The sequence below is a fragment of the Acanthisitta chloris genome, unplaced genomic scaffold (genome assembly GCF_000695815.1).
Source record: "Acanthisitta chloris isolate BGI_N310 unplaced genomic scaffold, ASM69581v1 scaffold4163, whole genome shotgun sequence".
In the NCBI taxonomy this organism is placed as follows: Eukaryota; Metazoa; Chordata; class Aves; order Passeriformes; family Acanthisittidae; genus Acanthisitta; species Acanthisitta chloris.
In genome coordinates, this window is record NW_008666414.1 from 411 (window position 1) to 14,276 (window position 13,866).

Sequence of the window (13,866 nt, forward strand, 5' to 3'; positions counted from 1 at the left end):
CATCCATCATATCACCTAACTTTGCCAAAGCACGCGGTGAATATCCTGTCTGGACAATATGAGGATCTGCATAGTTTCCGTAAATCTTCCTGGTTTACCGAAGGGTTACGGTGCGGAGTTTGAGCTCAGATTAGTTGGTGCTAAATCAGTTGTTGCAGGTTTATAACTATGGGTTTTGCAACTGAATGTATAGGCAAACCCTACACAGATGAGATAGTCCCAGCCCAGCAGAGCAAACACACCTTTGGACAAACCAAAGGTGCTTGTTTTGCCCTTTCCAGTGCTCAGGTGCAGATGTGGCATTAGAACTTGGCAGCAGAAGCTGCTGCACTGCATTCTGTCCTGTGCCACCGGCACAGCTCAGGTTTGATCTCACCTCGTTAGCAATTCCAAAGCAACTCAGGGAATTCTTACTGGAAGTGGCTCTGGATGACATCTTACCCTGAACCAAACTTGTGTGGGTTCTGGTACAGTTAGACACTGCCAAACCCTGGTGCCCTCAGAGGCCTCTAATTCTGTCCTGGCCTTCACATTAATTAGCTGGTCAAAAGTCAGGTGTTGCTTGATCACTGCTTTGAAGTGACAGCTTGAGGTAAGAAAACAATTGAATACAGAATCATCAAGGCTGGAAGAGACCTTGAAGACCATCAAGTCCAACCATCCACCAGCACTACCACTGTAACCTCTAAACCACATCCTCCAGCACCAGATTTAGATGCCTCTTAGACACCTCAAGGGAGGTGTTTAAGGTTTAACATCTCCACCACCTCCCTGGGAAACATTCCAGTGCCTGAAATTGCAACCATAAATACTGAATACAGTTGGAGCAAACAGCAGAGAACTGTGAGTGATCTTCAAATTACAGCCCACCCACCCCCACCATCACAGAAGACAGGCTTTGCCTTTGCTCAAGATACCCATATCTCTGCAGAACAGCACCATGTTTTGCAGGGAATTCTGATTCACTTGGCTGTTTTAACAATGTATTTTGCAGTTTCCTCTCCATCTTTCCGTTCATTCATGTAGATTATTCATAAAGAAACACAAACTCTTTCCTGGTTTAATACATCCTGACCTGCTCCTGAAAAAGATCCTGCACATAATCTCCACATGTTATTAACTCTGAAAAATGTGCAGCAGTGACCACATCACTGTCACCTTCTGCTGCCCCAAATTAGTTCTGCTCTAAGCCTTTTAGCTTCAAGAGAAACCAGAATATAACTTGTTTGTCAAGGCTGAGGTTTATTTTACTCCATGTGTAATATCTGAGCCACTTATGGAAATGAGTAGCCTACCACTCAGCAGCTTCTTTGGTCACGAGACCTTTACATCTTTTTGCTGATAATGTATTTTCTGAAGCAAAGACAAAGGGTTTCCTGGGTGTAAGGGCAAGTTAGTACTGCAGTACTCAGTGTGCATCAGACCAGCCCAATGTAGGTCTTTCCACTGTCAGAAAATAAGAGACTCAATACAAATTCAGTAATATTAGACTAAATTTTCTATCTGTAGTTTTGTCCTGTGAGGGTGGTGAGACACTGGCACAGGTTGCCCAGGGAGGCTGTGGCTGCCCCAACCCTGGCAGTGTTCAAAGCCAGGTTGGATGAGGCCTTGAACCACTTGCTCTGGTGGGAGGTGTCCCTGCCCAGGGCAGGGGGTTGGGACTAGATGACCTTTAATGTCCATCCCACCCCCTTACCAATCTATGAATCTCCTCTTGTTTTATTCTAATATTCAGAATGCTGACAAAATAAGTCTCTTGATGAAAACGCAGTTACTTCCCCACTTTTTGTTCAGTTTCTGGACGAAATCTTCACAGCAGATCAATGAGCAATAACAGAGAAGAGCAAAATGCATGTAACAGGCATTTTTCATCCCAAGCAGCGGAACCTCAGCGATGACTGGATTGTAAGGGCTATATTTAGTCTCCACCTCACAGAGTGCAGTTAAACTTGTTCACACAAGCATAACTCACCAAGTCTACAACTTCACAGGAGGAGTCATTGACGCAGTCAGCTAGAGCAGAGCCCATTTTTAGTGGAGTTCTCTCATGCTTTGATTGAGCCCATGTGCCTGTGTAGATTCACATTAGAAACCACTTGAGATCGATTTTTCCTGGGAGATAAGGTGCACTGATAAACCAGGGGCCTTGTCAATTTGTGGTTTGATGAGTCTGGACAAACCCTAAGATTTCCCCTCCTCACTGCATTTCCTCCCGAACTGGATGTGGGTGCAGGCACAAAGGGACTGATCTCTGGGCATGCACTGAGACACTTCCCTGGCCCATGGGTTAGGGAGTACAGACAGGTTGCTGGTCATGTCAGTCTGGATCTCTGTTCAAACATGTTGGAAGAGTAACCTTTGTGCCTGTGACCAACTGGTACGTTACTCACTGTCGTTCCACCCACAGGCTTGGCACAGAGCTCTGCACCTCCATAAAACACTGTTTGCCTGTTATCAGCTTGATAAAAGCAACATGTATTTGCCCAGAGGTTTTACTGACTTCATAGTGCAAAGCTGCTTCTTCCCCTTCCTGACTCTTTGTGCTTCATCTCACGGAGTGGGAAAGACAACGACACGAACTGGCTTCACTGAGGATATTCCAGCTTGAGGCTTTCTAGAGAGCTCCACGGCATCAATGGGCCTCCAGCACACCAAACCCTCCAGAGTGAAGCAAGCCAATATCCTGATGCTAGGACTTGATTCTGCAGGAAAATCCACACTGTTGTACAAGTTCAGGTATAAAGATCATTTTATAACAATGCCAACCATTGGCTTTAACGTTGATATGATTGAAACCAGTAAAGATTTTACATTGACCTTTTGGGATGTTGGAGGACAGGAGAAAATGAGGAAGCTCTGGAGCAATTTCCTGGAGGACACAGATGCATTGCTCTATGTGGTGGATAGCTCAGATAAGCGACGGCTGGAAGAATCAAGGAGAGAATTTGAACTCATTTTAAAGAATGAATCCATCAAAAATGTGCCAGTTGTCATGTTAGCCAACAAGCAGGATTTGCCTGGAGCTTTGAACGCTGAGGAGATCACCCTGAGGTTCAAGATGAAGAAGTACTGCAGTGACAGAAATTGGTATGTACAGCCCTGTTGTGCCCTCACAGGAGAAGGGTTGGCAGAAGCTCTCCAGAGAGTGACCACGTTTGCCAAGCAGTACAGCAGATCAAAGGAGACTTTTACAACCTTGAAGGAAACTTAGACACTTTAAGGGCTTCTATCACCAGATTCTGATGAATGTTAACACATTTTGTTGGACAGACTAAACCTGGAAATTCTGGAGAACTTTTATAAGTAAATATTTATAAAGGACTTGGACAATATTCAATTCTACTATTGTACCTGCAGGTGCATCTGAGATGTGACTCTGCAGCACGTTCTTATAGTCTTTTATTTATTTGGGGTTATTCAGCTCAAAAGTGGCAGTTGACTGATGAGAAAGGTGGAGTTGAGCTTCTGCATTTAAGCACCTGGAAACAAGACAGGTGAGAAATGTTTAAATCGCTCAAAGCAAGTAATTCTGACAAGGTGTTGAGCAACCATAAAGTCCTGCTTTGTAATAAATGCTCTGTGGATGTATTTCTTATTAAAAATAGAGCTGTTTTAGAGCTTAAACTCTTAATTATGTACAAGAGAACATGTTGGTTATTGTTGCACTCTAGAAACAATTACTCCAAACATTAACAAACAGGATCTGCTCCTCATCCAGCCATGGACGGAGATGGGATCCAGTGTTGCCTCTATCCTCATTGTCCCAGGATTTGCTTTCCTTGTTCACTGCTGGATTGCTCTCCTTAGCCAAGAGCAGAGGGAGGGAGGCCAACATGGGATCAGTCCAGTGCTGAATCCCATTGGTTTTGAGGTGGGAAAGGAATGGGGGAATTGGCTCCTTGGTCATTTTTAATAGATCTTGATGGATCCTGTCCTGCTTAGACTGAAGCCACGTGAAATATTGTTACTGGTTAATTTAGATTATATTTGACATAACTAATCCCATTACTAAAGTCTGTAGGAAAAAATTCCAAAGGAAATTTCTGTGTAGATTTCCTGATGAAGGAGGGAATTAGTATTCTGAATCACAGCAATGAAGGACTGATAAATAGAAGATTAATTGAACTGTATCAAACATGAGAAACAGTTTCAGGCTGAGAAGTTAACAGAGCCTGTTCTTTTATAAGCAAAGGAAAAGAGACCATCAAATTGTTGGTCATCCCAGAAAAATCCAGCCTGATTCCTTGTGCCTCCTTGGGCAGTGTCTGCACAGGTGGGATGCTCCAGTAGTTAGGATGTTTGCTTAGATACCTGGATATTTTTTTCCTCTACATCTACTACAATCTTTGACCATGAATAAGTCATTTGACCACTCTGTGCCTCAGGAAAATGAACTTCCCAGTTTTTCTGTGGAAAAGCTGTGGCAGGGGGGATCCTAGTGCAACTTTTTTTTTGGTTATAAAATGAAGTAATTGATTTTATAATGAAGTAATTTGATTCCAAGTAATTAATGCAGGAAATTTCTGTTTCAGTGTTACTAACAATCAGGCAGGAAATTCAAGTTATAGGAGTGTGAAGCAGCAGTCAAATCACCTGGACATACCCTGTTGTCTCATGTATATATTATTCAAAGAGCAAAGAAATCACCAGGTGAATTTGCTGAAATAGTAAACAAAGAGAAGTTTCTCAACAGGAGCTGTTATTAATACTGAGACTAATCACCAGGGGCTAAAGCCTGAGTCATGTTGGGATTCCATTGCTAAAAGGAGAGCAGGTTTCTAGGCTTATTGCCTGGTCTGATTTAGGCTCAATAGAAAATATCTTCTGTCCTCCAAAAATAGTCTCCAACAATGGGAACATTAGTTTGCTAAACTAAGCAACACAATGGTAAAAAATGTGATATTTATATCAATACATCTGTAAGTGTTTGCATGTCTATGGTGTATACTGGATTCTCTTCATCTAACCATGTGTCTGTTACAAACCTGAATCCAGTTCTGCGGCCTCAGGAATTCCTCAGGGAGAAACACTCCTGAGAGGTTTAATGAGGGTGCTCCAGGGTCTTTAATTAGGCAAGAAGCAAGTTCTGAAGAGAGAAATAAAGCAGTATAATAGAGCAGCTCATCTAGATAAAAATGAGAAGAAGCTTTCAGGCACACAGGCCTTGCTCCAGGTGATCAAATTAGAGCAAATGGCACATCAGCCTGACGAAATCTTTCACATTAGGCTTCAAAGGAAAGAAATAAACTCTATTGCATTCACTTTGCAGAATATGAAGGATTTTAAAATTGAATTTTCTAAGAGCCTGGTTTCCCAGGGAAGTGAAGGGCCATTATATCTGCCCATGGAGACCCCCAAGATCTTGGAACCATTTTTAGGCTTTAAAATAAACATCAATCAAGCTGGCTGCAGGCACAGGTTCTCAAAGGAGGTATATGCCTGAAAGTTTAATTAAAAACCTCAGTGAGACAGAGAAAAGTGACCACACGAGTGTCCCTGGTGAAGACAAGGCTAAGAAGGTACAAAAGACTAATCCCCACAGGGAAAAATGTTCCATTTTTGCTGCAGGAGAGCCAAGAAGAGGACATCAATCTACACATCCCAGACTTAATTAGCTGCTCTGCCCCAGGAGCTGGTTGGGTTTATTATTTATTTTTTTATTTTATTATTTACATTTTTATAGGTTACTCAAAACAATTTTAGGGTTCGAGGTGCTTTGAGAAGCTGAAAAATCAGAATATGAGGAGTGTTGCCCCTTGAGGCAGTGGAACTGCAGTCTGTGAGCTGAAAAATTTGCATGGGATGAAAGGCCTTGAAGAGTTTGGTACAGCTGTTTATTTTGCACCAGGTTTGGGAATCTTTTTTCCTTACCTCACCCTGGTGTTTAATGCATTTTTTTCTGGCTGGATTCTGGCAGTTTTGCGCAACTGCAAACAAGTGGCAGAAGCATTGCAGATGTGTTGTAGATAAAGTACTCGAGTTCGACAGTGTCTACTCATGTTTCTTACACAGTTTGCTGTACTTGTTTGTTTCTGCTGACAGAAGAGTTATCCATGGTGAAACAAGTGACACACACCTGGGACTGGGAAACACACAGGGAAGGATCTGTGGAGCCTGAGGCATGCTGAACCCTGTGCCCTCTCAATGACATGATCCACCAGGACGTGTTTGGATGGGACAACTTAAAACTTGGCAAATCCAGAGGATGGGGACATGTCCTTTTGGCCATTCATGGATCAGATCACTGTGGTATAAAGTCATGATGGGCTTTCTGAGCTTTGAAATAATTCATGGAGCTCACTGAACATAGTTCCACAGGGATGAAATGCTGTTTTAAGGGAAGATGTGTAGCAGCAGAAGAAGCAAATTTGGAGAGTAACACTCCCTCCTCCATTGCCTTGGGAGATGACTCTCCCAAAAGCTGAGCACTCTGCAGGATCAAAGTCCCAGGAGTGCAGGACAATGCTTTTCAATAGCAGGTAATGCAGCACTGGGTGTTACTCCAAATGTCTCTGTGCTGTCTCCTCCCCATTCCTGACCTGCACCAAAGGAAAGACTTGCATGTATCAAACAAGTTCTAAGACTACTGCAAAGGGGAACAACAATACTTTGAAGTGCTCTGTGCACATTACATGGCTTAAATCAGACTTTCTTCTCAAAGCGAATGATCCATGCTGAGCTCTGTGCTGCTACAATTAGGCTTCTTCCACTTATAATTAGCTGAAGTATTCCTATTTGGCACAAGCCTAAGGATTCTGGACTTCTGTCTCACCAGATCCCACAGCCTGCATTAGCCAAACCTCTGTAATTTAGGATGTGTACTCTGGAGTGTAGAAGCTCATACTGCAGGGACCATTTGTAAATCATAGAATCATAGATTCTATGTAAATCCACAAACAGTAACAAGTCCAAACGTATCTGATTTCGAAGCCATGGCATTTTAGCAGATTGTGCATTACCTTGTGTTTCCCTTTCTACAATATTCAGGTCTTTTGCTGAGATAAATGTGCTTGTACCACTGCTGCTCATCCACAATGTGTTTTCAGTGTGGTTCTCCCCAACACAGCACTAGTCTGGGCTGTCACCCACCTCCTCTCACCCTCTGTCACCCCTGTGTCCCCTCCCCAGCTCCACATTTACACGTTCAGGTCACTGCACAGCACAGCTCACTCCCTCTCCTTGTCCTTCACCAGGTATGACAGTGGCAGTGCCTGTTTGCATGGTCTTTTGTTCAGATGTTCATTGGTGGTTTTGTGCTTGTTCTCATGCCACTCCTTGTGCTTGGAATTACCTAAACACACTTACAAACCCATTTCATTGTTTTCCTTCAGGTCCTTCCTTAAAGTACTGCTTTCCCAAGATGTGTGCAAAGCTCCAGACAGTAGCTCTTAGGGTTTTATGACCAGACCTTGGCCCATAACTTTTGATAAGGAATTTTAATTGTTTGCTTGTTCTCCCCATATTTATTCATCTATTCCCCTTTAGTCTAAGAAAGTTCTTTCTTGGTGCAAAGATCATCCTATTGTTCTGTGTTGCTATATTGCCTGACTGATGAGAAGAGCTGTTACACCTTATATTACTGCTATAAGTTGCCTTAACCTGGTGAAACATCTGCTATAATGAGTAATTTTGTGAGTTTAATAAACCATTTAGCTCTGAAACCTGAGCCATGTGTATTGTTCCTTTTTTTAGCAGATATAGTTGGGACCTGAAGCAACAATTTCATTGATCCAGACAAAGGCTAATCTCCTTTGCAATTCTGCTTGGCTGTTAAAGGGTAACTGTGCCTTAATCGATAGTTTGCAGTTACTTTATCTACAGCACACACATTAATCACTGAAGAATGTTTGTCTCTCAGCCTTCCCTTAACTGATCCAGAAGTCCGAGAAGTTCTATTTCATTTAGGACCATCACAGATTCCTGTGAAAATCCCTCAAGTCATTTGGATGCAAAATGAAACACAAACAGCTTAATTAATACAGGATAAATTAATGTCTGTCACCTCATCAGGAGGGTCTCATGCCCAGAACCCTTTGCTGGGTGCCATCAGCTATTCCCAATGGCTTTGGACTGAATTCACATGGTTTTCCCTTTGTTGAGGATTTACAATATGAGCTTTAATATATCTAAAATGTATAGCTGGTCACATGAATGTTTTTGTGGTCATCAGTTATTTACGTGTTGAGTGCATACAAACCCAGCTTGAATTGCTCTTGAACCCCGCCCTGGGCAGGGGGTTGGGACTAGATGATCTCTAAGGTCCATTCCAACCCCTTAACATTCTACGAAACTATCAACTCTTGAGTGGTTTTTGCATTTCCCTCTTGTGCTAAGGTGCTTCTCTTCTTTTAAAGTCAACATTTAATGTAGACAAGCACTTCTGCTTGTGCTCTCATTCCTAAGTTCCCCTGAGCTCTCTCTGAACATGTTACACACTAAGGACAACAGTTTCATAGTGTTAGTAACATGAGGCCCCAAAGATAATGTAACCTTTGAGAAAATATTAAGCAAATAAATGGGTTATATTAACTCTAAACAATATTAATCTTGAGCATGAATAATTACAAATATATAGCATCTTTTTAAATGTAATGGAAATTAAATACAGTTTCAAATAACTCTTGCACTTAACCCACACAGAGAGACTTTTCTTAGCTGTCACCTGCTTGACACTGAGCCTTTCCTTTTTGAACTTTCGGGTTTTCCAATGAGTCATTTAGTTCATTTACAATTTAAAATGATCATTTATAGCCTACACTGAGGGGTAAATTCGTAGAGGCTTTGCTTCCTCATTTGCTACCAAAAGCCCCTGTCAAGTATCAAGGAAAGCCCAAGGCAAACACTACAAAATCTTTAGCTCAGTGAGTAATATTATAGAAAAATACGTGTATAAAATGTGGCATTTCCAGGCTGAGACATCTTGTGGTGTGTGAGGCATCCTGCAGCTCTTCAAATCGAAACTACAGGCTGTGAATTCAGCCAGAGACGAGATGAGATCGAGAACTCTGTGGGAGGCTTAAACCACTTGGCTAAGGATATTGTACCTCCCTTTTTACAACAAAAACTCCCTAATTACAGCGACTGATTTGCAGAGATTAAGTATTTTCAAACTTGATAATAATAATTTCTGCAATATAAATATCTGGGGTTTAGGTAAAATCCACCTTTAAGATGAATATTTCACAAGTGAGGTCCAAACTGCTCAAAGAAGCAGATTCCTGAACTGGAATTGCCTTTACTTATCATATTTTTCCACATTTGTGATTTATACCCTGAACACCAGCGAATTCATAACAAAAATGAGATTTTCATATATGAAGTAATGAAATAAGTGTAATGAGTAATGAAGCAAGAAGCAATGAAAGAAAGGGTTGCTCTAAGTGGCCCGACAGACATAGAGTTCCTGAAGTGACTAAAATGCTGTGTTTCAGGAAAATTATGTAGCCATTATTCCTCCTCAAAAGAAAAGCTGAAACAGAAATATTAGCCTTTATCAGACATCAGGAAATCAAGGCAATCTCAGTGCTGATCCCTGTGAGAAAGGGCCTCGTTAGTGCTGCTGCTCAGAGCACTCATTTTCTTCATTACAGTGTGACAAAGAGAGATGCCAACTTAGAGTATTTCCCCTTCTCTGCTCAGTATCAATCCCTCAGCCTTTCAAATTCCTTATTCAGTTATGGATCAGAGTTTCCTTTCAAAATGAGCCTGAAACAGCACTGACAATAGCAATCTGCAGCTGGACATTTACATTTTCGTTCCAGCAAAGATGCTTCTTGGATTTGATGCTGTTTTATATGCTAAACCCTTTCCACTGGCAGCAACACAGACAGAAATGAGAGAGCTTCAATTTTAGGTGCTCTCACAAATGTCTCTGGTTTTGTGATCCTATTAGTGTTTCTGTGTACCGACCTAACACTTCATACCAGCATTTAATTAGCATATTGTATATATTAATGTTTCCAATACAGCTCTGAGGATTTGGAGGAACTAAGGATGTGAAGGCAAGTGACTTCCCCTCCTGCAGACAGAAGTGGAACAGGAACCTGAATATTGAAGTTCTCGGGCCTTCCAACAGATACTGAGTTTTCTTTTCCTTCTAGAAACATTACAGAACTCGCCCCAAACCAGCAGCACTTTTCTCTCACTGCCTTACCACCAGCAGTACTACCAGAGCCTTCCTGAGAAGGATTTAAGCATGGACAGACTGTATCCCTGGATCTTTCAGGGCACACTGGAATGGTTCATTTCACTAACCATTTCTTTTTATCTCTAATTATTTTGTCTTCCCTTTCCTTTATGAGGAAATTGTTACATTAGAAAGGTAGAGCAGCTGGGACACAGCTTGTGCAGCTCCACAATCTGCTGAGTGATGATTGATTCCTCTTCTTCTTGGCCTATTTGCAGCTGATGGATTTGTGGGATCCACTCCAGCTTTGATACCAAGAAACATTTTTGCCAATGGTCATTTCATGACCTATAAATTTTTCTGCAAAAGGTCTGATCTAGTGCATTAAAAACTGGATGTAAATAGGCTGAATTGTAGAAGATGTACCAATGTAAATTAAAAGCAATCCCCAAATCTCTCTGTGCCCAATGGCAGGACCTGAGGGAGTGGCTGGAGCTGTGTCAGGGGACGGTTAGGTTGGAAACTAGGGAAAGGTTCTTTCTCCAGAGGGTGTTTGGGCACTGGAACAGCTCCCCAGGGCAGTGGTCACAGCCCCAAGCCTGACAGAGCTCAAGAAGTGTATGGACAATGCTCTCAGGCACACAATGATTGCTGGGGTGTCCTGTGCAGGGCCAAGAGCTGGACTGGATGGTCCTTGTGTGTCCCTTCTGGCTCAGGATATTCTGTGATGCTGTGAAAGGTTCTATTAAACAACAAGTGCTATTAGAGCAGAGTGGCTGAGCTCAGGAGTAGCTGCTGTGCTATTCCAGAGGCAGCTTTGGGACTCTGACCATCAATTTGTACATGACTGCCTCCTGCTCAGTGTCTGCTGTCATGTGGGAGCCCCGGGTTCATTTTTTCATCACAGGAGCAGATGTTCAGCTGATGTGAATCACCAAAAGGCCACTGGAGCCAGAGGAACTACCTTTAATTTGCACCATCTGGGGAGCTGTGCTGCAGCCTCTCCTTTGGAAGAAACAGAATACTGTGTGTTATCTTAGAACTAATCACACAGTAGCTTCCAGAAAAAAAATGAAAATAAAAATATCTAGAGCTCTTAAAGTAGGAATAAAAGGCTCATTAGGGGATGTTTCACATTCAAACAGGCCTAGTGGGAGGAGATCCTGGAGGCAGCTGTGCTGCTGAGGCTGTGACACAGCAGAGCCAGCCTGGAGAGGGACAGAATAAATGAGGGAGAACACCAGAACAAAACCAGTGACATCAACAGGCCTTTGGCTTCGTTAACATCTGATAGGGGCTGGCACTGACAGCAGGAGCCAGAGCAGCTCTCAGTAATTCCAGTGTCTCATACAACATGATTAAAGTGGTAGCAATGGAAAGGCATTGAATCCTGCTGGGTTTGGACATTTTAGGATATTTCAGGCTGATTTTCTCTTTCAAGCCTGTGCAGTTCATTATTTCAATGCTAGAAAGTAAGTTTTTAAGTGCCACCTCAACTAAAGAGTATTTTTTCTAAGTAATTTTTATTTCTAAATACAAAAGAGCTAAAATAGAGTGTAACCAGTGGCTCTATGTGAACTAAACCATGGGGAAATACGCACAGGAACTCTACAGCTTTTGAATACCACAAGAAGTGTCTCTGCACAAGAGAACAATCCCTGAGCGAACCGGAACATAGCAAGAAAGTTGGGGCTGTTCAGCCTGGAGAAGAGAAGGTTGTGTGGAGACCTCAGAGCAACCTGCCAGGAGCTGAAGGGGCTCCAGGGAAGCTGCAGAGGGACTCTTGGTTAGGAATTACAGTGACAGGACAAGGAGCAATGAGAATAAATTGAAAGATGGAAATTTAGGTTAGATCTTAGGAAGCAGTTTTTCTTGTGAGGGTGGTGAGACACTGGCACAGGTTGCCCAGCGAGGCTGTGGCTGCCCCAACCCTGGCAGTGTTCACAGCCAGGTTGGATCAAGCCTTGAACAACCTGTTCTGGTGGGAGGTGTCCCTGCCCAGGGCAGGGGGTTGGGGCTGGATGATCTCTAAGATCCACTCCAACCCCTTAACAATATATGAAACTATAATCAGCATTTGTGGGCTAAATCTCTTATTCCTACTGTCATCCAGAGGACTTCAGCCAACTTCCATCAAAAATCACCTTCAGACCTGTCTTTTGCTGGAATATGTTTGAGTGGTCTCCCTGACAGCCTGTGGCTGTTGTTACTCCAGGGGAGGAAGGCTGACACGCACATGTGGCATCTGCACTGGCCCGTGCCAAGGGCTCTGTGCTGACTTGCCCCGGGATCGTTGTGCCTCCACCTGCCTCTCTCCTTCAGCACAAAAACTCTGTCAGCACCTCTGGCTCTTTCTAGAAAAGGCTTTTCAGGTGAAGGAGCACTTGGGGAAAAGGGAAAATGAGTGCCAAAACCCCTTGTGCTCCTTAATGGAGCCCAAGGAAACTGCAGTGCTTCACTTTGATCAGGCCTGTTCTGTCTTCCTTCAGTTAAATACATAACAATATCCCTTTTAACATAAACCCTTTGTTCTGTGAGGCTCAATTTTGTATGTTTTCTATTTGTAGGTGACAGTTTTTGTGTGTTTTTCACCTGGTGCAACACTCATAGCTGACCCCACTTTGAGCTGGAGTGTTCCAATGTCCAGTGAGTTCCCAGTTGGATTCCAGACCTGGAGATGTGTAAAATGATAACAACTAGCTGTGTATGAAAGCTTAGCATAAAATATCCTACCAGCAGTCCAGTGGGCTGCTTTTTGTTAAAAATAGCTATTCCCTTTGTGTAAAAGCCAGGAATAATGAGAATTTTTTTCTATGTGCAACACAAATCTTTGCAGCTTTACACAGTATTTTGTTTCTTATACCAGGGAAATAGGTTTATTTGCTAGTGAAAAGTCATTTGCAGGAACTCCTTTTACCTAGATGTATGTTTGGTAAGTAAATATATAGTGTATATTTATATCTTTTTACTAACATATTAGTAAATTTATAGTCGATATTTATAACATATTTACTAATATATTAGTAAATGTTTAGTGTGTATATATATATATTTTACTAATACATTAGTAAATACATTAGTAAAACACATCTGATCAATTTACATTATTTACTCCAAAGAGATTTTTAAGGTAAGTTGATAATTAGATGTTTTCTAATTGCATAATCAAGTACAAAACTCACAAACTGTAAGAGTGTTTTAACATATGTGTGAATGTAAAGTGTCTGTAGCACAAATCTGTCAAGGTTAAGGCAACTCTTGGTGTCTTTCCTGTTGCTTGAAGGAAAAGCTGATTTGGAATCCTAATATCTGTTTGTTTGGGGTTTTTTAAAGACAACCCAATGCCTCTAGAACAAGAATTCAGGAGGGAACTGGTCTGTTCCTCTGCACTGGCCTCCTGAGTGTTTTTGCACTGCAGGTCTGAGGTACAATCAAACCAACACAAAAATAACGTGGTGATTGTTCCTCTGAGAGCCAAATTAATTAGACTACAGTTACATAAAATGCACTTGATTAGCCTCTGATTGTGTGTTCAATGATGTCACACTATGAATTATTCTTCAGATGATGACAAATCAAAGACCACTAGAGGACTGTCTTCCTCATACCATACATCATTCAGTGAGAGCAAAGCATGGTTTGTACTTCACATCAAGGTACACAGGAAGGAAACTACACGTGTCAGGATGGTGTGTCAGACCTGGTGATGCAGCAGGTGTGGATTTGAAAGGAGATTCTCC

The 13,866-nt window shown here is 42.1% G+C and overlaps 1 protein-coding gene across 1 annotated transcript; it reads left to right on the top strand.

Annotated features, from left to right (window-relative positions):
- The first annotated feature begins 2,635 nt into the window (after positions 1–2,635).
- ARL14 (ADP-ribosylation factor-like 14) lies at positions 2,636–3,211 on the top strand. The gene has a single exon (XM_009072094.1). It carries the CDS (start codon positions 2,636–2,638, stop codon positions 3,209–3,211), a length of 576 nt encoding a protein of 191 aa, XP_009070342.1.
- The last annotated feature ends 10,655 nt before the right edge of the window (positions 3,212–13,866 follow it).

What these genes read in the sequence shown, in the direction of transcription:
- ARL14 (XM_009072094.1), top strand. Translation starts at nt 2,636, where the DNA reads ATGGGCCTCCAGCACACCAAACCCTCCAGAGTGAAGCAAGCCAATATC.